Raw genomic sequence first — 21,877 nt, forward strand, 5'->3', positions numbered from 1 at the left:
AAAACTAATGAAAATGGCTTGAAAACTTTGAGTTTTAATGATAAGGACAAAATAAAGGGTAAAATGAATAATATCAGGTTTGACTTTTTAGTGTAAAAATGTGGTTTTTTGTTAAAGTGAACAGTACCGCGGACTTTTCATTAAAACTCCCTAAATATATTGGCTGTCATCACGGATTCGTCTCTGTTTTTTTTTTTTTTTCAGCAAACAAATAGAAAACATTTTTAGTGGTGGATAACAATGGAAAGTATTGTATATAGAACACATTGCAGCGTTGATACATGGATGTGAATAAAAGAAGTACAGTGTTAGGGAGATACAGCCAATTACTACTAGCAGAGGCAAATATGGAAAGCCAAAAACTCATGAGTCACCCAAGGCATGAGATAGGGTGGGGTGAAGGGTAAAAAACTCATGAGCCACCCTATTTTACCTGCTTCTCCTAATCTGAACCACAAATCAAACCCCAACTTCGCTAAAATGATTTCAAATCATCTCCAAAATGTGCAGCACCACCAGAAGTTTTAGCACCTGCAGATTCCACCTCCAAGGACATCCATCCTCAAACCCGGTTTCTCTATCACGCAAACAATTTATCAAAAATAACAATTATAGTTTTTTTTTTTCTGTGTTTTTAAAGAATATTAAGTTTTTATGATGTATTGGTTAATCCTTTATAATTTTATCAATCAGTGGTTTGTTGAAGAAGTTGGTTCACAGCTTCTTTTGTAGGCAGTGCAGGAATAGCTCCTTTCTTTTGCACTGTCAGGGCACCACAACCATTGGCAAACAAGAGAGCTTCTCTAAGTTTTTGTTCATCCTGGATCAGAAAAAGAATTCAGATTTTCATTTCCATATAAGGTAACATGTGTTTAGAAATCGAGTGAAAAGAGTTGGGCTCGTTTAAAAGCGGCATAGCCCGACAAGTTTATAGAAAGTCCGCCACAACTCTTGATCACAAAATAGGCTGTTGTGTTGCGGTAAGCATGACACTGAAACCTATTTTGTTGTGCCGGCTCGGCCCATCTATTTTGCTTAGAGGTTAAAAAGAATCTTGCAAATGTATACCTTGTACAGATTAATGTCTGAACCCAAACTGTTGAGTATGGCAGCAACAAAAGAATCACCGGCACCGGTAGTATCAACAGCATCAGTTTTGATACCTGCAACCTTACCCTTAAATTCCTGCACCACGATAAAAAAAAAAAAAAATCAACAAAACCAAACTAAACTGCAGGTAAAAACCAATTAACTATTTACATCATGATGGATGTTAACCTTTGTGTAGTATCTGCAGCCTGCTGGCCCTTCAGTTACAAGCAGAAGCTTCAGATTGGGGTGGTAAAGCTTTTTCAAGACCACCTCATCATCATAAGGATCATCACCTCCGGTTAAGAATTCAATTTCTTCCTCGCTTATCTGCAATTTCAAGAATACATTATAACACGTGGATTAGTAACACTAGGAAACAAGTGTGTGGCCGTTACACTAAACAGCGTAATGCACCTTAATAATTTCAGCTTGGTTCCATATGCTCATAATGCCTTTCTGAGCAGCCTCTGCAGATGGCCACAGTGGCAATCTCAGATTCGGGTCATAAGAGAGTATACAACCGGCCCTTTTGGCAATGTCCATTGCCGCAAGATGAGCTGATCTGCACGGTTCCTCAATCAAACTAATTGATCCGTAGTGAAATATGCCGGCCTACATCAGTCAATTATAATATTGTCAGTAACTTAAGGAATTAAAAGTGACTACTGATTACATTTGGATTTGGGGTTTAATGTTTTACCTTTTTAATTAGATTTACATCAAGTTCTTTTTCCTGAAGAAGCATATCAGCACTTGGGTTGCGGTAGAACATGAATTCTCGCTCCCCGTCACTTCTTAGTGTAACGAATGCCAATGCAGTCCGCGCATGCGGATCAAAACGCATCCCGGAATTGTCCACATTGTTTTCTTTCAGAATGTCAGCCAACATGTATCCAAATTCATCTTTACCAACCTGAGATACAAACGGTAGAGACTTTAGTTTATCTAAAACAGAATGGCAACAAAGATCTTAAAGCTATATAGTATATGTCAATGTAGATGCTTAGCACAGTAAATTTGTTGACCCCAAATTGACAACCACATTGATTGCATATCAAATTCAGTAAGGTTGAAGTATTAACAATATCAATAGTATCCGTGAGATATCCATATTTTGAAAAAGTTCAGTTAACCGCACTACAGAAAAATTCTATATAACACATTTGACCAAAGAAAATAACAGAATGTTGCTAAAGCTAGCTGTAATACAAGGAAGCAGAAAACTAAAAGTGATTTTGGATGATTAGAAAAGCACCTTGCCCATAAAAGCTGCTGAGCCTCCCAATCTTGAAATTCCAACTGCAACATTGGCTGGAGCTCCACCAGCAGCTTTCTTGAAACCATCTGCATCTGCAAGGGAAACTCCGGCACTAGTCGGGACGAAGTCGATCAACATCTCCCCAAAGCAAACAATCAGCTCTGAGTTCTTCTCTTGGATACTACTCTTTTTCTTTAAAGATAACGATTTAGATGAACCTACAAAGAACCAATTGGTTAAGAACTTAAGATCCGTTCAGAAAGCCAAATTTTTCTATCTCAATAATCCAGTGTAAAAGGAGATTATGACTCGTACATTTTTGTGTTACACAAAATTTCAACTCATTGAATTTGACATGATTCATGTAGAAGTCCTAGATATTACATAACCAATAATTTAATTACGATCATATTTTGTAGCTTAGGGAAAATGTTCTGGATCAAATTTTGCCAACACCAATTCTCGATATTGTTAAAGGATCAATTGGCTCTAAAAGCTTAAGCTTTCAAGAAATAGGTCAACAACGTATATCAAGCTAACTTATCTTTCTCGCATGCAGCTTCATCCTCCACGTGAAACATGATCACTAGATCCCAAAAGCTTAGCTTTCAAGAAAATCGGCCAACAATGTACATCGAGTTGACAAATATCCTATCGTTTACCTCGAGAATTCATTTGGGTACAAATGAAATCCAAGATTTAACACAGTAACACAATTTTTCACAAGAATCAAAGGGGGCATCAAAGAAATTAAAGAAAGTGGAATTATTAATACCAGAAAGAGAGGAAGAATTCCTAACAAACTTGAAGCTGCCCTTTTTGGATCGCTCCAGTGTGACAGGGAAGCAGCTGCATCCTGTTGGAGCCATTTAATTAAATTAATCAAGAGTTGTGTTAATTTTGCTTTCAGACCAAACGTTGATTAAAAAGTTGAAAACTTGAAACGCAGATCAACGTTGGTCCTTTTTACAAAATCTCACAACTCAACTCTGCATATTCATACAATTAGAATTTTGATTAATTAAATAATCCAGAGTTTATATATATAACACTTTTGCGGGATCATTAGTTTTGCTTTTATTAGAATGTTTCAATATCTCCAACTGAATTCTCTAATTTTGAGCTAATATTTTGCTTAAATATCTCCAAAACCATCTTTTTACAGTGACCACTTCAACCATAGAGTCCCTATTTTAGTTGGTGATGAGTTTTTTTGGTTATCTTTTGATATCAAAATGTGGGTTGGCTCAACTTTTTAATGTTTTAATATTGTGTTCTTGGCTGTTAATTATGTTTTTTGTTTTGTTGTTTGGTTAACTGTTGGGTGTTGGATTCTAAATAGATAGCGACCAAGTCTTTTGTTATATGTTACAAAAATGGCCATGAGCCAACCTGTTGTAGGCTGATATATTCTCTGTACAAAGATAATATCAAGCAAATAAATAATTAACTTTTTTGACGCTTAGTATTGTGGTCCAATGATTCTTGTTCACTTGCAAGTCGGAGTTGTTAATGTTGACTCCGTAAATGGCAACTTCGATACCAAATTATTATGACATGTCCATTGCTTTACTTAATCCAAATCTTTTACCTTAGTGTAAAAGAATAGATAGACCAATTTTCATACAAAATTTGCGAATCATGTGATGTGTCACCAGTACTAAATAAGCAAGTTAATCAATATTTAAGTAACAATTTAATTATCAACAACCAAATTATATGGTTTACAAAATATGGTTTAAATAGGTGATTCCTAGCATTACACTGGGTAAAATATATCCTCGTTTATAAAAATGTATAACAAACTACCTTAGTTGAACTTGGTTAAGCGTAAATATAGTCTGGACTATTGAGTAGTCTGACTTTATGTCCATTAGATTGGCAAGTAAACAAAAATAATTTTTCCTCAACTCAGTCTTTAATAGTTCATTACACTATTGATTAGTCCGGATTATTGAAGAAAAATTGACTGAACTTGCAGAAAAGTTGAACTAATACTTTAATTAGATGTACTTGCAAAAAAGTTGGGTGCCAATATAGGAATGAGGAACAAATCACATTCGTTCATCGTACATCGTGCGGTCAGAAATCATTGTAAATTTTTTTATTTAAAATTAAATATAAACAGTATTTGACGAAAACTGTCCACACGATGTACAATGAACGGATGTGATTGGAGGACTCTCTCCCAATATAGCACTTAAAGTAATTTGACCTATAGTTTCAAGACATGAGTTGGATTCCCGTCGCCTCCTAAATTAGATCGTCGAGCAAATTTTAGTTCGTTATAGAGGCAAGGTCTCTAGTCAAGTTTACACGAAATACATACCAAATTAATTGGTAAATATTCTTGATCAAGTGTTAAAAAACCTTCCTATGATACAATGATACCTCAAATCTCACATGTGATGGGGAGTTCTTCGGTACCTAAGTAACGATTAGAAGTCCAATAGTCAACTTGAACTAGCAATCATGGATGAACTCTTAGATCGTAAGTTCATAACTAAAGGCACTACAGAAAAACTTAGCCAAATGACAACAACGTACTCCTTATGACAATGCAATATCCTCTTTGTTACAGAATAACGTTGATTTTTAGATAACCAAACACGATCGAGTACTCTTTTGTGAAACAAGTACTAAAAGAACTAAACCCTCTGTCGTCAATTTTGTTAATTAGGTACATGAATAGCATTCAATTGAATGGTCCTTGACAATCCAACCGTCAAGGCCCAAAAATACAAGCAATTATCAATAAATAAAAGAAAAAAGAAAACCAAATAAGAATAAGGAAACACAGGAATCTAGAAGTATGATTACAAATTTACAAACATCTCTTGTCAGTCATACTTAAAGTAAATATATGTTGGCAGTATTACAATTCTTAAAGCCATATATTCTTGCAAAGTATAGATATTAGAAAATATAATTTATGATGCTGCAATAATAGATAAAATATGAAATATATATCCTTCATTTTTGGTATTGAAGGTTTTCAGAGAACCCATCCTTGGATGAAGTTGGTCTCACCAGTCAAGCTCCTTGGAATAGATGATCCCTCAGCAGGATGATACGGATGGTACCTGTTCAAAGTTCAAACAAACAACTATTTTCAGTTTCACATCAAATATTTCTACCATTACTTTTTCATACTAGTAAATTAACCAACGATTTTTTTAGAACTAAGGCGAAGGGATGATTGAAATGAAAACTATATGGATGCAAAAAACAACTCATTCCGCGGCTTAAGCTCGGAAACAAGCATTTTCGCATAAGGATACTGTTGCACCCTTTTTGCATGGGTCGAAACAGGTAAAAATGTGGTTTGAGCTGAGTCAAGATGAGGAGGAAATGGTCTTTAATTCTTCAAAAGATAAATATAGGATGAAGGGATAAGATATATATTTTTTTAAACTCTAATTGCCAGTATTTTTGTAGTTGAAGTTGTTCCAGAAAAACAATGATCAGATCAGTGAGTTTAGCTGAAAACACAAAAGAGAATTGATGAAATACCCCATTTGTATGACAGGTTCAGGTGTACAGTCCATGGGGTTGGTTTGTGAAGAATGCAAAGAAAAGTTGCTACTTCCAGCCGCTGCATCTGAGCTCCACATGTTTTGAATGACATTCAGATTCTGCCCTTCTGCCTCAAGCTGATCAAATTAAAGCACATAAACAAAATACTAATTATGATTAATTAGATTAATGCCACAAATATGGAGGAATATTGCTGTATAATTAAATAGAGAGGAATATCAGGATCGTATATACCTTGACCCTCAGCTGCTTGTTGAGGTCTCCAAGGTGACGCTCCTGCCATATTTGAATATTACAAAACAATTGGATGCTAATGACAAACTTAGAACACAAAACTTTGCAAGAAAAACATAACAAATTATAGGTCAATAACTATTTGGGTTTGTGAAGGTTATACAGCTAATTTAATCATGAAAATGGTGTGTTATTTTAGTCGAAATGTTTGTCAGTTTACATTGCAGGAAATCTAAACATGGACCAATCATAATCCTAACTCATCCATCACCACATACATATGCAATGACATGACAATAGAGGGACGCTGAAGAGCTCTTTATACGTAGAAGATGGTTAATTAACTGTATATAATTAAATTCAGAATTCTCTTACGTACCTTTTTGCGCAGGTCCTCCATTTGTTCAATCATAAGCTGTGTCTACAATCAAGAACAATCCAAATGTATTAGTCCAAATTAATTTATTTTGCGATTTAACTAGCTAGTTAATTAATTTAACATTGTGAACTTAATATATATATATATATATATATATATATATATATATATAGATATATATGTTCATGTAAAAAGGAATGAAATCTGTATCATGGGTTGGTTGCCAATCTACATTTGATTTCAAAATTTAATTAGGCAAAAAATATTAGGCATTAATTTATTTTACAATATTTAGAACATATATAATTTGTGTAGAATATATATATATATATACACACACACACACACACACATAAAAAAAAAAAAAAAAAAAATATATATATATATATATATATATATTGTGATATCTGAGTGTCACTAGATGATGATAGCTATAGAAATAGGACCGTCTAGTTGTGTTTTTATATTTGTGATCGGCGTACAACCAAAATTAGAAGAAGGATTAGCTTTCAGTGCTCTAAATTAACAATTTAATTCCCTAACGATTGCAAGTAATTAAGTATTAAGCGTCACCTTCCTTTGTCTGGTTTGTGCAAGTGCTCCTTCAAGTTGTTTTTCAAGATTTTGCAACTCCTTCACACTCAGTGGTCCAAGATCTTCACCAAGCAAATGCCTTAATCCAAATGCATGATCACAAAAATAAACCAAGGTTAGCAAATAATTTATGGATATAAAGTTATTGATATGTTAATTTCTAATTAGTTACAGCATAACCTTTGAGTTCGCTGAAGGGATTCATATTTAGCTTTCAGTTTTGTGACTTCTTGGTACCAGCTCTGCATGATTGTTAGCCATAAACAAAAACAAAACATAGTTAAGATCATTCACGAAATTAGCTTGAACTAACTAAACTATTAAACCCATGAAATTAATTGCTGATTTGAGTGCATTACAAGTTTAACCTAAAGGAAATTACTTCTGATAAACAGTAGAAATTAGCTAGAATAACCTGTGTTTCACGTTCAATGCTATTCTCAGGTGGAGTGAAGGAGCAACGTTGGTATCGTTCAAGGGTTTTGCTCATACTGCCAATAGAAAGTATAAATTATTATTATTATTATAATTATTTTGTGATAAATGGTAGGTGATCAAATTAAGAAATTATTCCCACAGCAAATTCATCAGATCAGCATATAATTTTTTATCCCAAGAAATTCACTCAAGTACCATCTAAAGTACACTAAGATATATAAATTTTTTGGAGCAAAAGTTACATAGTATTATCTAAATAAATGTTCTGGGCTGATTATGTAAAATGAACATATATTTTAGTGAAACTATAAACTAAAAACTTGGCAGGAAATGAACTTTAAAATCAATGAAACAATAAACTCTCTAACTTCTTTACACACACATACATTAATGAGTTAATGACTCAGATTCTTGTTGAGGTTAAAGATCTTTAGTTAAGATCACCATAAAATAAAAAGTAAAATATATAGATGTTGATTACATATGCAATGTGATATAGATATGTACCTATTTATGCAAGTGTTGCAGCTTTATAGATATGCTTGAATCTGTTTTCCCTTTATTTTAATGAAATTTTTTAGAACCCAGCTTCAAAATCTATTTCCAGAATGTAAAAACTGAAAAATAAACCTTTAAAACCAATAATGGATTTTTTTTTTCTTTCTATTTAATATATGGTCTGTGACATTACTTGTACAGAAGAGAAGGGAAATACTAAACAGGTAAGGCAAATCTATAAACTACTGGACTGATGATATCATCAGATGATTCACAATTGTAGGCAAAACTTGACACATGAAAGGCTTTTAGAGAGAGAGAGAGAGAGAGAGAGAGAGAGAGATTTTCACCAAAGTAGCAAAACAAAACAAAAATCTACTGGGGAACCTGGGGGATAATTGATTAACATGGAAATATGTATCATCAGCTATATATATATATATATATATATATGCAGTTGAACATGCACCATTTAATGTACCATTCCCGAATACGGATCATACAATTTTAAAGTTGGGACTGAGATCCAGTTTGTCAAACCAAATCCTTGACTACCAGTTCTTGTTAAACAAAACCTGGGATTCTCTTTCCAGGAAAAGGCAAACTTAGGTAACATCTTTTCTGAAAAATCTTCTGATTCAAATACAAATATTTTTTTTCTTGGCCAAAAACCATGAGTTTACCTAAGAATGAGCAATAACCCTAGCTGGGTTCTTTAAATAAAAAAACTAAAATAATATAAATTACCATAGATCTGAAGGACTAAAGATCTGTAGAACAAGGTTTCATCTCTCTTGAGCTAACAATGGTTGATTTGCCACACAGCTTCAATGCCAGCTTTTATATATATATATATATATATAGAGAGAGAGAGAGAGAGAGAGAGAGAGAATCCCAATGAACCTAGGGATCAAAATATGAAACAAAGAGACCAACATAATGTATCCGGGCACAAGGATAGGCTTGATTTTGCTCCCACCATAGAGGCCACACAGAGAGAGAGAGAGAGAGAGGACCATAGGCTTTTAATAGATGAGGACAAGTTTCTATGAACCTTGGATACTGTGTGAGAGAGCGAGAGAGCCTAGTTCTTGCACAAAGGTAAAAGAGGAGTTTCCTAGTCAGGTGATTGCTGCAGGTGCCGGTTGTTAACTGAACCTCCCCACATGGTATGAGCTGAGAAGTTGTTCTCACATATATGAAAGAACAAAAAAAGGAGCGACATCCATATACCCAGAAGAGCTTAGCTAACTAGAGAGCTTGAGAGAGAGGGGGGATGAAACGTGTCGATCTGTGATTGGGGAAGCTGGGTAATGATCCCTCTTACATAGAGAGACGCAGAAAACCTGCCTTTGTTTGATCCAAAAAACGTTTAGAGCACAAGGAGTACCAGAAAATAAAAGATTGCTCAGCAAGAGAAGGAGAGATGTCAGAGACAGGTGTTGGAGAAAGAAAGTATTTTTCATACATACAATGGACAGCACAGACAGAAATATATCAGCTACAGAAACAAAAACAAAGGGTGGGGGAACAACTAAAGTCATAATCATTGAAGAAGTAAAACCAACAAATCTGAAACTAAAATTCCAAGTAAAAGCAACAAATCTGTATCCAAAATTCCAAAAGAAAAATTATTTTTATGCAACAACAAAGAAATGAACTCTCTGAGAGAAACAAATGCAGCAAAAAGTATAGGAAAAAAAGAAAAAGAAAATCTAAGAACTACTCATTACCACACAACCCAAAAAATTAGCAAAAAATCTCCTTTTTAATTTATTTAGAGAGAGAGAGAGAGAGAGAGAGAGAGAGTACCCAGCGCTGGCAAACTCATAGAGCTTGCCACGGCTAGAGAAGATGATAAGGCCAACCTCAGCATCACAAAGCACAGAGAGTTCATAGGCTTTCTTCAATAAACCATTTCTCCTCTTTGAGAAAGTCACCTGCCTGTTAATCTTGTTCTCTATTCTCTTCAGCTCCACTCTCCCCCTCCCCATATTCTCACCTCTTCAATTTCCCCTTCTTTTTGCAAATTAAATATGAAATCTATATTGTGCTTTTTGTCTCTGTATTTGTTATCCCATATGCATAGAGAGAGAGAGAGAGAGAGAGAGAGAGAGAGAGAGAGAGAGAGAGAGAGAGATATTCCTCTTCTCTAGGATTTGGGGTTACACAAAAATGGGTGATTTGGTGAACTGTCTGTGAGGAGTGGGAGTTCAGAAGGGGGCTAGCTAGCTTTGTTTATATAGAGATGGGATGTTTTAGCAGAGAGAATTCAAGTGGCGCATGAAACATCTTCTAATTCTATTACAACAAAATACGGAAATCCGAGTAAACATCTTCCTTTTTGCTCCTCCTTTTTTTCGTATTTTAATAATTTTAAGCAATTTTACATAATTATTGATAAGTTTGTTGACAGAGCATATTTGTGCCCTAGGGAGATGAATATTATTAACCAAACCCACGCGCCCAATTTGATGTGGAGGAGGAGGAGCTATACAGTTATGTGTACATGGATGATATGTATCACATTCACTAGGGCCAACTCCATTACATGAAAGATACCGGAACAAGAAAATTGCACTTAGGTGTTAGATTCTCTAACCCCTAACCCTAAATAATGTAAATTGGAAAAGTTGATGAGTGGCGGGAAGAAAGTACTTTGGTGCCTATCTACAAGAATAAAGGCGACATACAAAATTCCATGAATTGTAGGAAAATTAAGTTAATGAGTCATACAATGAAGCTCTAGGAGAGGGTAATTAGCATAGATTGTGATAAGAGGCACGAGTCTCAGAGAATCAATTCGGATTCATGTCAGTGCACTCGACTATGGAGACAATCTATCTCTTACGAAAATTGATGGAACGCTATAAAGATATGAAAAGGGATCTGCACATGGTTTTTATGGATTTGGAAAAAGCATATGATAGGGTCCTAAGATAATTTTTTGGAGGATTCTAGAGAAGAAAGGAGTACGAGTAGCATATATCCAAGCAATAAGGGATATGTATGATGGAGCAAGGATTGCAGCAAGAACTCATGGGGAACAAACTAAAAGCTTTCCAATAACCTTAGGTTACAGCAAGGCTCAACTTTAAGTTCTTACCATTTTGCATTGGTAATGGATGAGTTAACGAGACATATTTAAGATGATAACCTATAGTGTATACTCTTCCCAGATTATATAATGTTGATAGATGAAACGCATGCGAGAGTACATGCGAAGCTTAACCTTTGTCAGGAAGTGTTGGAAGCTAAAGTTCTTTGCCTAAGTAGGTCCAAGATAGAGTATATGGAGTCAAGTTCCGTGGGAATAGGGGGCCCAAATAAGATAGGGTTAAGGATTAGAGATCAGGAAGTACCAAAAAGTGAATGTTTATGTTATCTTGGATCTATCTTGCAGAATAACGGAGAATTAGATGGAGATCTTCACCAAGATATCGTAATTTGATATAAATTAGGGTATCCTTACTTGGCAGACAAGTAATATATTTAATGGACTTAGAGCTAATGGAGTCTTGCTAGACTACCTAGGCATGCGGTAGTTCGATCTGAAATACCCATGTAACTCCGATCTCTCTATGAGGGATTGTCGATCACTCTAACCACCTTGAGTGTCATGTCGTGGGCCTAAAAAATCAGGATCCCACATACACCATCTTAAAAGTAGTCATTAACGGTTTCGTATCATTGAAATCTACTATGGATCTCAAAAACCCTCTGAATCCCATTTCCAATGAATCCTCCAATTCAATCACAACCTTGATATCTGCTGAGGCATATCACATTCTTCTTGATACAGAGGTTTTTGGAATCCCATGAGCCTAGACCCAATAGATGGCTCTATCCAGCAATATATCATCCAATGAGTGGTATAAAGGCTATAGCTTTACAATAACGGTATAGCTTTACGATGGATTCATGTGGTTCTTGATTTGCAATTAACTGGCCAACGAGTTTAATGGAGTTTTCTAAATGCTCGTCAAAGTCCAAACTATCCTCAACAAATAGAGATAAATTCAAATTCCTCCTTATCTAGGTTAGAATAGCTATCCGCCATTTATGTATAAGGACATGATTTAGTTATTAATCATATCTTAATACCTTTGACTTTTCGCGTTATTGTGGGCATGAGAGCTTTATGAGATTATATTCAATAGCTCACGTCTTCAAGAGGGTTGAACTATGCATGGAATAAATGTGGGCCTCACTAATTTAATGAGGGCATCTTCATCACTTGCAGATAGAAGTACACGAGCAGCTACAAGATTTATCGAATTACTTTTGGCTCCATAGTAACGCCCCAAAAAAATATTTGGACATGTGAGTTGAAATGATAACTTATTTGAATTTATTCGGAAGGTAAACACAGTGGTAGGCCAAAACAAAGCCATGGTTAATCACAACTCTATTAACCACAATGAATTTCCTTATTTGACACTTACTCATAGAATTTATTTCGGCTGGATCGAACTTTAGAGTTAGATTGCCTATGTACCCTATGAAGATCAAGCCAATCGTAGTTCAGAATCATATTTAAACCGTTCATCACTATACATGAAACACTTAAATCTTAAAATAATTTCTTTGACATAATCTATGCTGATAATAGAGTATACCTATTTGACAAGAAATTTCAATAATTAGAAGAAATTAGGGATTTACCTCAAAGGATTTCAATTACATACTTAATCACCAAATTCAATCAACAATCCCTTCAATTCACTCAACAAACTCAAGTATAGGTAGAAAGCTCGTGAGGAGAGGATCAACTTTCTTTCTTGGACCGAGACCAAATTTCGGTGAAATTGTTGGAATCGACAAAAATCCGCCGGAAAACCATTACTCTTCTAGGCTCCAACAATTGATTTGTCTTTTAACTTTCTCTATATAATCATAAAAATGAATAACTAAATCATATATCTAAAAATACAAGGGATATTACAATAATGACGACAATGGTGATTGCGATGATGATGTGGGTGCTAGTGATGGCGATAACGAATGTGGTAGCGATGGTGCTTATGGTTACTATGGTGGGTGGTAGGTGTTGGGTGGTGACGCAATGATGATAGTGAGTGGTGGTGGCATCAGTGACAGTGATAATGGTACGTGGTGGTGATGGCTATTCATGGTTTAGTTTTTTTTTTTTTAAATCTCACTCTTAAAAATTTGGAAATGAAAACTATTTGTATGAAATTTAAACTTAGGAATAGGACATTCAAATTCCAAGTTTTTTCCACATGAAATTCTAAATTTTTATATTTATGAATCGAAACAAGTGAATTTGTGCATGTCAATTTATAAATTTTGACTTTTTTCCAAATTTCAAATTTATTTCCCTCATACCATCTCCAACTCTTGACTTAAAATCTAAAATTTTTAGCCAAAAAAAAAGGTTTTAACCCAAAAACAGTTTTTCTCCTCTAACCCTTATGGGTTAAATTTTTAGCCCCAGAGTATTAAAGAATGAATTAGGATATTTTTTCTTAAAGTAATTTAAAAAAATAATAATATTGTAGACTATCCTAATTTAATTTTATGAACATTTTAACAAAAAAAATATTTAGATTCTGATAAATATTGAAAAATCTTTAAACCGACACCATGAAACTCGTGGAACACTATGAAAGAATATGAAACACATAAAATAATTTTTTTAATTACTTTAGCCGTTAGATCTTTTTTTACTGTTAAATTTGATCATATTAGATCTTAGCCGTTGGATTCAATGAATTTATAAATATAAAGCTGAAAAAAAAATACACATATATGGTGCCCAGCTCCACTAACTCAAGAGGAATTCTGGGCTAAATTTGCCCCATAAATGAGTTTTAGGTTAAAACTCATATTTGCCCAAAAAATTAGAACAAGTTGGAGTAAATTTAGAACATAAAATTTAAATTTTACTCCAAGGATTGAAGTAAGTCTCATCCAAGTAAACATAGTACAAAAGAAAATCCGGACATGTAGGACACACAACACGTTCATTTATCCGATAATTTGTCCTCTTGAATAAAATGAGGTTGCATCAAACATGAAACGTCTGCTCAAATGATATTTTTAATTTCTTCGGGATAAATTTCACAAATTGCCTTTTATTGGGTAAATTCCAGGAATAAATATGTATGATTGGTCATATATATATATATATATATATATATATATATATATATATATATATTCAGGAAATTAAGGAGTTAGCTAATCCTAAATTTACAAAATTTTGGTTGTCTTTCTCTCTTTCTTGGGTTGATGAATTGTCAGTATCAGTCAATTTCTTGCTTGGAAGATATGATAAAATTAGACCTAAACCCTAATGGTCTTACAAGAACAAGAATAGAAACGGTTATGCATAGTCGGCTAAAATATTTTGACAAACCTGCAAATTTTGATTCTTGTTGCTGTCCTAGTAGATTATGAATGTGATTGTGTAAATCCTAGTGTATCTAGGGATATCTTAGAATATTCCTTTTAGTAGATATTATTCTATTAGAGTTGTAATTCTATTAAGGTAAGGATTTAACCTATCATACTATACTATCATAAATAAAGGTACAATGGGATGATACAACACATACCTCAGAATGACATCTCTCTCATCTCTCTCTCTCTTGCCGCCGGCCCTCTCCCTCTCTAGTCCTAAATACAATTCAGTAAATTAAGTATACAACACGTTATCAGCACGCTCTTGTCATAAGCTAAGGAGCTAAAGAATCGTAGGAGGATGCTCTTTTCTACACAATCAAAGGCTTAATTGGTTTTCTGGCAATCAGGTTTTTTTTTTTTTTTTTTTTTTTTAATAAATTAAGATATTTGAAACGACCTTGAAGCATAAAAACATTCCCCATGAGGCATGAACCCCATATATTTATATTTTCCCTTCAATTATATATATTGCATATGTGTTCATATTTTTGTCAATATATATTTGTTCATGCAATACGTAATTATGCTATGTGGAATTTGTGAGTCAAAATATCAAAATTAATTTAGAAGCGATTAGGGTTTTTAACCCTAGAATTCAAAAGAAAAAAAACTAAAAAAATTAAGCAGTGGCTCCACGCCGCAGCGCTGAGCCGACATGGATGGCTTGCAACCACGCCATCACTAGGACGGTGTTGTTTCGACACCATGGACCATCATGTTGTAGCCCCATGGGCTTGTTGCCCCTATACAAACAACCAGGCTTTGGCCTGTGTTAGGTTCCAAGTGGGCCTGAAGCCCCGAGCTCATCAGCAGGCCTGCAGCCTTGCTGGGTCATCTCCTGCAACCTAGCCTAACCTGCCAGCAAGCCTGTGATGCTTGCTAGGCTTTGTCCTAGCTTCGGCCCACCTACAAAAAGCCTTGGCTTGTTGGGCTTCGCCCTCTGTCAAGGCCCGCGATCACCAAAGCCAGCCCAGACTGCTGGGCTTGTTTTCCTCGACCCAAAATCAAAGCCAGCCTACGACTGGGCTTCATATGCACACCCTAGGACAGCATATATGATGGGCTCGTGTGCCCCTGCGCCATTTTGGCACAAAACCAGCAGCCTAGCTGCTGGGCCTATCCCAAACCCCTGGCCCATGGCCTGCAACCATGATGGGGCTACCTTGCAGCCAACTTGTGGCCCATTTAACCCATTTAGGGCATTGCCCTATACACAACAACCAACCTACTAATATTGGGCTATGATTTTTTGAATCGAATGTTATTATTTTTCTTCTACGATAAAACCTAGATGGTTTTGATCTATTGAATTAATTAAAGTGGCAAGCAGTCCATTAGTCTGACAATTAATTCAAAATTATTAGCCTGAAGCTCACTTTTTGGAAATTAACGATTCAATATATTATTTCTTTTCTTTGAACAATTGACTATCTTTCGTAGTCCCGATGCACTCACACTAAGCAATCCACAATACACTTTGTTGTATATTGTATTCTGTGTTCTTGTAGGTACCCCTATATATGAACTAGACATTCATAGCTAAAACGAACTTGTAGTTTCCAATTTAGCACCTTTGAAACCCGAAGTTTTCATTCAAAACTTACCACATGAAACCCGTAGCTTTCATGCTTAAATTAAACCAATATATGTCTATAGAACCCGAATGTTCTACAATATATGTCTATGGTTTTCCATATGACTAACCACATTTTTTTTGTACCCTTTGTTTTAGGGACATGTCGAACTTGAACAAGCTCGATTTCACTGCTTTAGAAGTATTTGGTAGAAGCTACCTAAAGTGGGTTCAGGACGTGAAGCTGCATCTTACTGCAAAGAGTCTTCGAGCCACCATTGAGGAACCTATTGATGACCCAATTGATGAAGCTCAGAAAGCTACTGCTATGATCTTCATCCGAAGACACATCCATGATGCACTGCAGACCGAGTACCCTGCTGATGAGGACCCTTACACCCTCTGGGTTGCTCTGGCCGATCGCTTTGATCACTAGAAAAACATGTACTTGCTTGAAGCAAGACATAACTGGTAGCATTTACGCTTCCAAGACTTTAAGTCTGTGAATGAATACAACTCTGAAGTTTGTAGAATCCGATCATTTCTTAAGTTTTGTGAAGAGGACTTAACCGAAGAGGATCTCCTGGAGAAGACCTATTCGGCCTTTAATGCCACCAATATTATCCTACAACAACAATATAGGGCACAGAAGTTCACCAAATTTTGGGATTTGATCTTTATTTTACTTCTTGCTGAAAAGCAGAACCATTTTTTGATAAAGATCATCAAGCTCGACCTACTGGCTCAAACGCTCCGCCTGAAGCGCATGCGACGAATTCTAGCAGCCACAACCGATGAAAACCCCGCCTTGGTAATGGAAATGGGCGGCAAGCCCTACCATAGGCTCAATGTCAACAAAGCAGAGGCCCATCCAAGGGAGGAAATTTGACTAGAAGTGCCAACCGCTTGCCCTTAAAGCCCCAAACTTCAAGAACAAGGGAAAAACTACCATTCAATCAGCTTCCACTGAACTGGACATTTGCTATCGCTATGGATTAAAGGATCATTGGCCACGCGTATGCCGAGCTAACTCGGAGGCGATTGCCAAGTATCATTCCCGTTGTGAGACTAACTTTGTGCATGTGGAACATCCCGAAGATACTACTATAACTATGGAGGTTTCAGATTTTCAGGAGGCATCCGTTCCCATAGAAGAATAAAGTTTTATTTTTCTAAGACATGTTAGGGTGTTTTACACCCCTAATGGCCGAACCCACTAGGTGTGGCTAAACCCCTTATTGTCTTAGGTTTATGGTTTAATTTTTGGACAACTTTTATAAGTCTTTGGAATTATTTGTTTGGTTTTGGTTTGTTTTGAAGTATGGATAATTATTTTTATGCATATTATTTCTCGATTGATTAATTGAATGAATAGAATTATATTTATGCATGTGACTGATTCAATTAATTTTATTTCTAGGTATGACTAGTGGGGAAGGTAGTTGTCAGGCTGATAGTGCTACCATACACGCCATCTTGCGTGAGCAACACTATTTTACTAACTTCATACCTAAAAATGCACCTCTGATGACCCTCTCTAGCCTATCCAACCAGATAAAATGATACGAAAAGGCCCGTATAATATTTTTTAATGGTACTGAATTAACCATTAAAGAGGCCCTCTATTCTCTATGTTCTGCAAGAATGTTGCTAAGTTTCAGAGATATTCGAGATAATCAATATCATGTTGAAACAACTGAAGAGAATGGTTCTGAATTTCTTTGTATCACTTCTTACAAATATGGCCATGAACGTATTCACGAGAAGCTAGAACGTCTCCCAAGTGGGTTGTACATAACAACCATTCGATTCGTTGAGACCCATCACGTGGCCTGCCCTATGGCTGGATTCCAGAGCACTCTTCTGCTTTGGCACGATTGAATGGGACATCCTGGACGAGATATGATGCATTGTATCCTCAAAGTATCATATGGGCATCACCTAAAATCTTATCTCGGCCATCTGTTTTACAAAGCATGCTCTCTGGGGAAGTTGAATATTCAACCCTTAGGTACAAAGATTATTCACGACCCCCTAAGTTTCTTCAGAGGATTCAAGGGGATATTTGTGGACCTATCCAACCAACATGTGGACCATTTAGATACTTCATGGTGTTGGTTGATGCTTCAATGCGTTGGTCACATGTCTGCTTATTGTCCACACCTAACACTGCATTTGCAAAACTCCTAACTCAAATAATTAAACTTAGGGCTTACTACCCTGATTATTTGATTAAGTCGATTCGATTGGATAATGCTGGGGAATTCACGTCACAAACTTTTGACAATTATTGCATGTCAGTTGGGATTAAATTTGAACATCTTGTACCCCATGTTCACACCTAAAACAGCCTGGCAGAAGCTTTCATAAAGCGTCTTCAAATGATAGCTTGGACTTTGGTTATGCGAACTGAATTGTCGGTATATGCCTAGGGTCATGTAATATTACACGCAACTATGTTGGTCCACCTAAAGCCCACCGCCACCCAACCTTATTCACCATTATAGTTGGTTATTGGATACAAGCTTGACATCTCGCATTTATGTATGTTTGGGTGCGTAGTCTATGTGCCAATAATGCCACCACTATGTACCAAAATGGATCTTTAGAGAAGAATGGGAATATATGTCGGTAATGATTCGCCATCAATCATTTGCTACTTAGAGCCCTTGACATGGGATCTCTTTACCGCACATTTTGCGGATTGTCACTTTGATGAAATAATCTTCTCGTCGTTAGGGGAGATAAGATGACTCACGTTCCAGTAGAACGCTACGAATTGTCGTGGATTACTTCCACTTTGTCTCATTTAGATCCCCGTACTGCTCAGTCTGAAACTGAAGTGAAACGTATTCTGGATCTTCAAAGCATGCTGAATGCTTTTACTGATCTAGCAAATGTGGCTAGATCACATATACCCGCTGCAAATGCACCTGTAAGGATAGACCGCACTTAATGTACGCCATAACACCACCTTGGAAAGCAGGACCGCCCTTAAGGGTGGGACGGCTGCACTTTCCACGCGGTCCAGTACACTGATGGCTAGCCAATCATCTGCTCCTACCCTGAAGCGCGGCAGACCTTTTGGTTCAAAGGATTCATAACCTTGAAAGAGGAAAACGGCACAAACTAATGACCCTAGTCTGAATTCGACCATTGCTTACTCATTTGTTCCAATGCATGAGGTTATTCTAGATTATCGTGATATCTTAGCCAAGACGAACCGGCCTCCTAAGAATCACAAGATTTTAGTTTATTACGCAGTATTTGTTGAGGTTTGGAATCAAAATGAGATGATTATCGATGATGCATTCACGTATACAGTTGCTACCGACATCATGCTTAGTGATGACATTGAACCATGTTTCGTTGATTAATGTCGACGTAGAACAGATTACTAGAGTATGATATGATCTTAAGTATGCTCTGAACAAACCACACTCTGATACCAAATTGACACGCCCGACCCTGATATTCACCAAACACCAGAGTAGGCACATGCTGGGCGACACCCGAAGGTGATAAAGCCATATTAAGATGCATGCGAACTAAAAAAAATTAACTGACATAAATAAAACTTGTAAATTTAATTATAACGAATATGCAATTATGGATTGTGTTCAGAGCATACAACTAATCCAAAACACTAAAAACATGAGTGGACCAAGTTGATATATAAGTAATAATAAAACAGTTAATCTTTAATGTACTAACCCCCAGGTTTAGAAAACTCGTATAACAGAATAAGTAATAGGTTTTTCCGAAAACCCTAGCATGCCATAAAACCTTTCATAAAACATATATCGTATATAGGTTGCTTAGTAGTAGTAGCACAAGACATCTATATATATATAACTTCATTCGTCCGAAGGCACTACATCTCCTTGCCAAAGCCAAAATCAATATCTTCCGACCGAAGCCATCTACAAACGCCCGGTCGAAGCCAATATATAAGTGTCATTCGCCCGTAGGCACTAACCAAACACCTGGCCAAACCAATATATAAGTGTCATTCGCCCGTAGGCACTAACCAAACACCTGGCCAAAGCCATATATAAGTATCATTCGCCTGTAGGCAGATCGTATGAATAACCACTAAGTAAGTACATAAAAACATTAACATAATATTTCTAATATATATCATAATCGGAGTTTAGTAGCTAAAACGTCATATCGTAAAACCACGTTCACAAGTATGTTTATAGTCATCAATCATATATACCACAAGGAACATAAAGTCAATAAAGCATGATATGTCATAAAGCGTAAAACTAATTTACTCATAAATGTTTCATAAAACATAACCAATAAATCATGCTTTTCATGTATGCATTTCTAATAGTAAAACCATGCATTTTAGAAGGGGTCAACTCACAAATACTTCGCCGTCGAAGAGCTGTGCAAACTAGAAAGGACATAAATACCATAAACAATTGCACTTAAGCACATAAAGGTACCAATTAATAAAACTTTATCATAACGATTGAATTTCAGGAAACGGAAGTAAAAAACGGATTTAGGCTGTCAAATTACCCTAAGAGAGGTTTTGGGAAAAAATCCAAAAAAGTCAACCAAAAGTCAACGTTGACCGAGAAGTCAATGGTTCGGTTAACGATCAACGGGTTGGGTCAACAGTCCTAGGTCATTGGCCGGGTCGGTTGAGGGCTAGGTTCTTAACTGGGTTTTGGGCCAAGTATAATTAGGTTTGGGCCTGGTTACACATGAGTTTGTAGGCTGGCTGTATTGTATAAGGGTTGGGCTGAGGGAAATTGGGTTGGGCTGGGTGTTGGGTTGGATTAGGTTTAGGGTAATCGGGTTTGGGCCAGGAAGCTAGGTTTGGGGTGTACAAGTCAAGTCAACCCAGTTTTCAAGCCATAGGTCGGCCGATCTCCATGAAGTAGAACGCATGAGCTTTCAAGCTCCGGTCAACCCAAAACTCCATAATTACACATTATGCCATAGACCAAAATGAAGCTATGGAGGAGATGAAGGATGTTGTACCTATCATGTGGCCAGCTGTGGTTCGAAAATAGCCTACAAGTCTCTGACTCTTTCACCGGAAACTAGGAAGTTCTTCCCCAAGCCGTTTCTACAATGATAGTGTGTTGGGGAAACCAAAAATAGTGACTCCACAACTGTCGGAGGTCTACAGTTTTGGCATGGGGTTGAGACATCAAGGTTCAGACAGTGGTGCAGGTCGGATGAGGTGGTGTCATCGTTGACGTTCGTTGTGTGAGGTGTGGTGAGCTCAGAGAGAGAAAGAGAGCTATATGGAGGGATGAGAGAGAGACAGAGAGAAGAGATAAAGTAAGGGGGAAAGAGAAAGTGTGTCACGGAGAGGGGGAAAAAGGAATAACAAATGGGCTGGGGGACAAACTCAAAGGGTGGCCCCCCCCTTGGGTACACCAATTAAGGCCATAAAGCAACATCTCATACAAATATCCCACAACCAAAGTGAAATTTACTAATTTACCCTTTCAATTTTCCAAAGATGGGTTGTTACATGAAGGACCTTAGGAAAACTCGATATTGTCTTACTTGAAGATCGAGCATTGTTCGGATGGAATGCTAGTACATCAAATGAACTACACCTAGAAGGTGTTGCGACATTTTAACGAAGATAAAGTGAAGCCGAAGCTAAGTTTATACCATTCGGTACTTGTTAACGCAGGGCCCTTCTCAACCTCAAAATAGTATAGGCCAGGAATAAGATCGAGAAAGCCCCATAAAAGATCATAGTCCAAAGAGAAAAAGGAAGTCTAAAGGCCCAATAGAGTAAAAATGGGTTTTTTCCAAGTGCTATAGCCAACTGCTTACCAGTTTGGTTTGACTTAGCAACATAAAG

At 36.4% G+C, this 21,877-nt stretch overlaps 2 protein-coding genes across 4 annotated transcripts; both read right to left on the minus strand.

Moving 5' to 3' along the window:
- Positions 1–221: 221 nt before the first annotated feature.
- On the minus strand, positions 222–3,461 carry LOC103439109 (probable fructokinase-7). The gene is made up of 7 exons (XM_008377662.4): positions 3,126–3,461; positions 2,348–2,568; positions 1,793–2,005; positions 1,507–1,704; positions 1,279–1,419; positions 1,069–1,185; positions 222–820 (listed from the first exon to the last, which is right to left on the minus strand). Exons 1-7 carry the CDS (start codon positions 3,217–3,219, stop codon positions 686–688), a joined length of 1,119 nt encoding a protein of 372 aa, XP_008375884.2. The 5' UTR covers positions 3,220–3,461; the 3' UTR covers positions 222–685.
- A 1,670-nt stretch (positions 3,462–5,131) lies between these two features.
- MADS11 (agamous-like MADS-box protein AGL6) lies at positions 5,132–10,555 on the minus strand. 3 transcript variants are annotated; one of them, NM_001293963.1, is given in 9 exon segments: positions 5,132–5,433; positions 5,864–6,003; positions 6,122–6,163; positions 6,501–6,542; positions 7,074–7,173; positions 7,275–7,336; positions 7,510–7,585; positions 9,843–10,144; positions 10,171–10,267. In NM_001293963.1, coding segments are annotated over 8 exon segments (732 nt in total). In that variant the 5' UTR covers positions 10,025–10,144; positions 10,171–10,267; the 3' UTR covers positions 5,132–5,345.
- Between the last annotated feature and the right edge of the window lie 11,322 nt (positions 10,556–21,877).

The sequence above is a fragment of the Malus domestica genome, chromosome 02, assembly GCF_042453785.1.
Source record: "Malus domestica chromosome 02, GDT2T_hap1".
NCBI lineage: Eukaryota > Viridiplantae > Streptophyta > Magnoliopsida > Rosales > Rosaceae > Malus > Malus domestica.

Bases quoted from the DNA above. Each gene is read 5' to 3' on its own strand.
- LOC103439109 (XM_008377662.4), bottom strand. From the start codon at position 3,219: ATGGCTCCAACAGGATGCAGCTGCTTCCCTGTCACACTGGAGCGATCC. The intron at 2,569-3,125 runs GTATTAATAATT...GGTTCTTTGTAG, and splicing joins GAATTCTTCCTCTCTTTCTG to GTTCATCTAAATCGTTATCT. The intron at 2,006-2,347 runs GTGCTTTTCTAA...TTTGTATCTCAG, and splicing joins CAGCAGCTTTTATGGGCAAG to GTTGGTAAAGATGAATTTGG.
- MADS11 (XM_029107829.2), bottom strand. From the start codon at position 10,024: ATGGGGAGGGGGAGAGTGGAGCTGAAGAGAATAGAGAACAAGATTAAC. The intron at 7,174-7,274 runs GTTATGCTGTAA...ATTTGGATTAAG, and splicing joins TCCCTTCAGCGAACTCAAAG to GCATTTGCTTGGTGAAGATC. The intron at 6,164-6,500 runs GTACGTAAGAGA...CAAATATGGCAG, and splicing joins TGGAGGACCTGCGCAAAAAG to GAGCGTCACCTTGGAGACCT.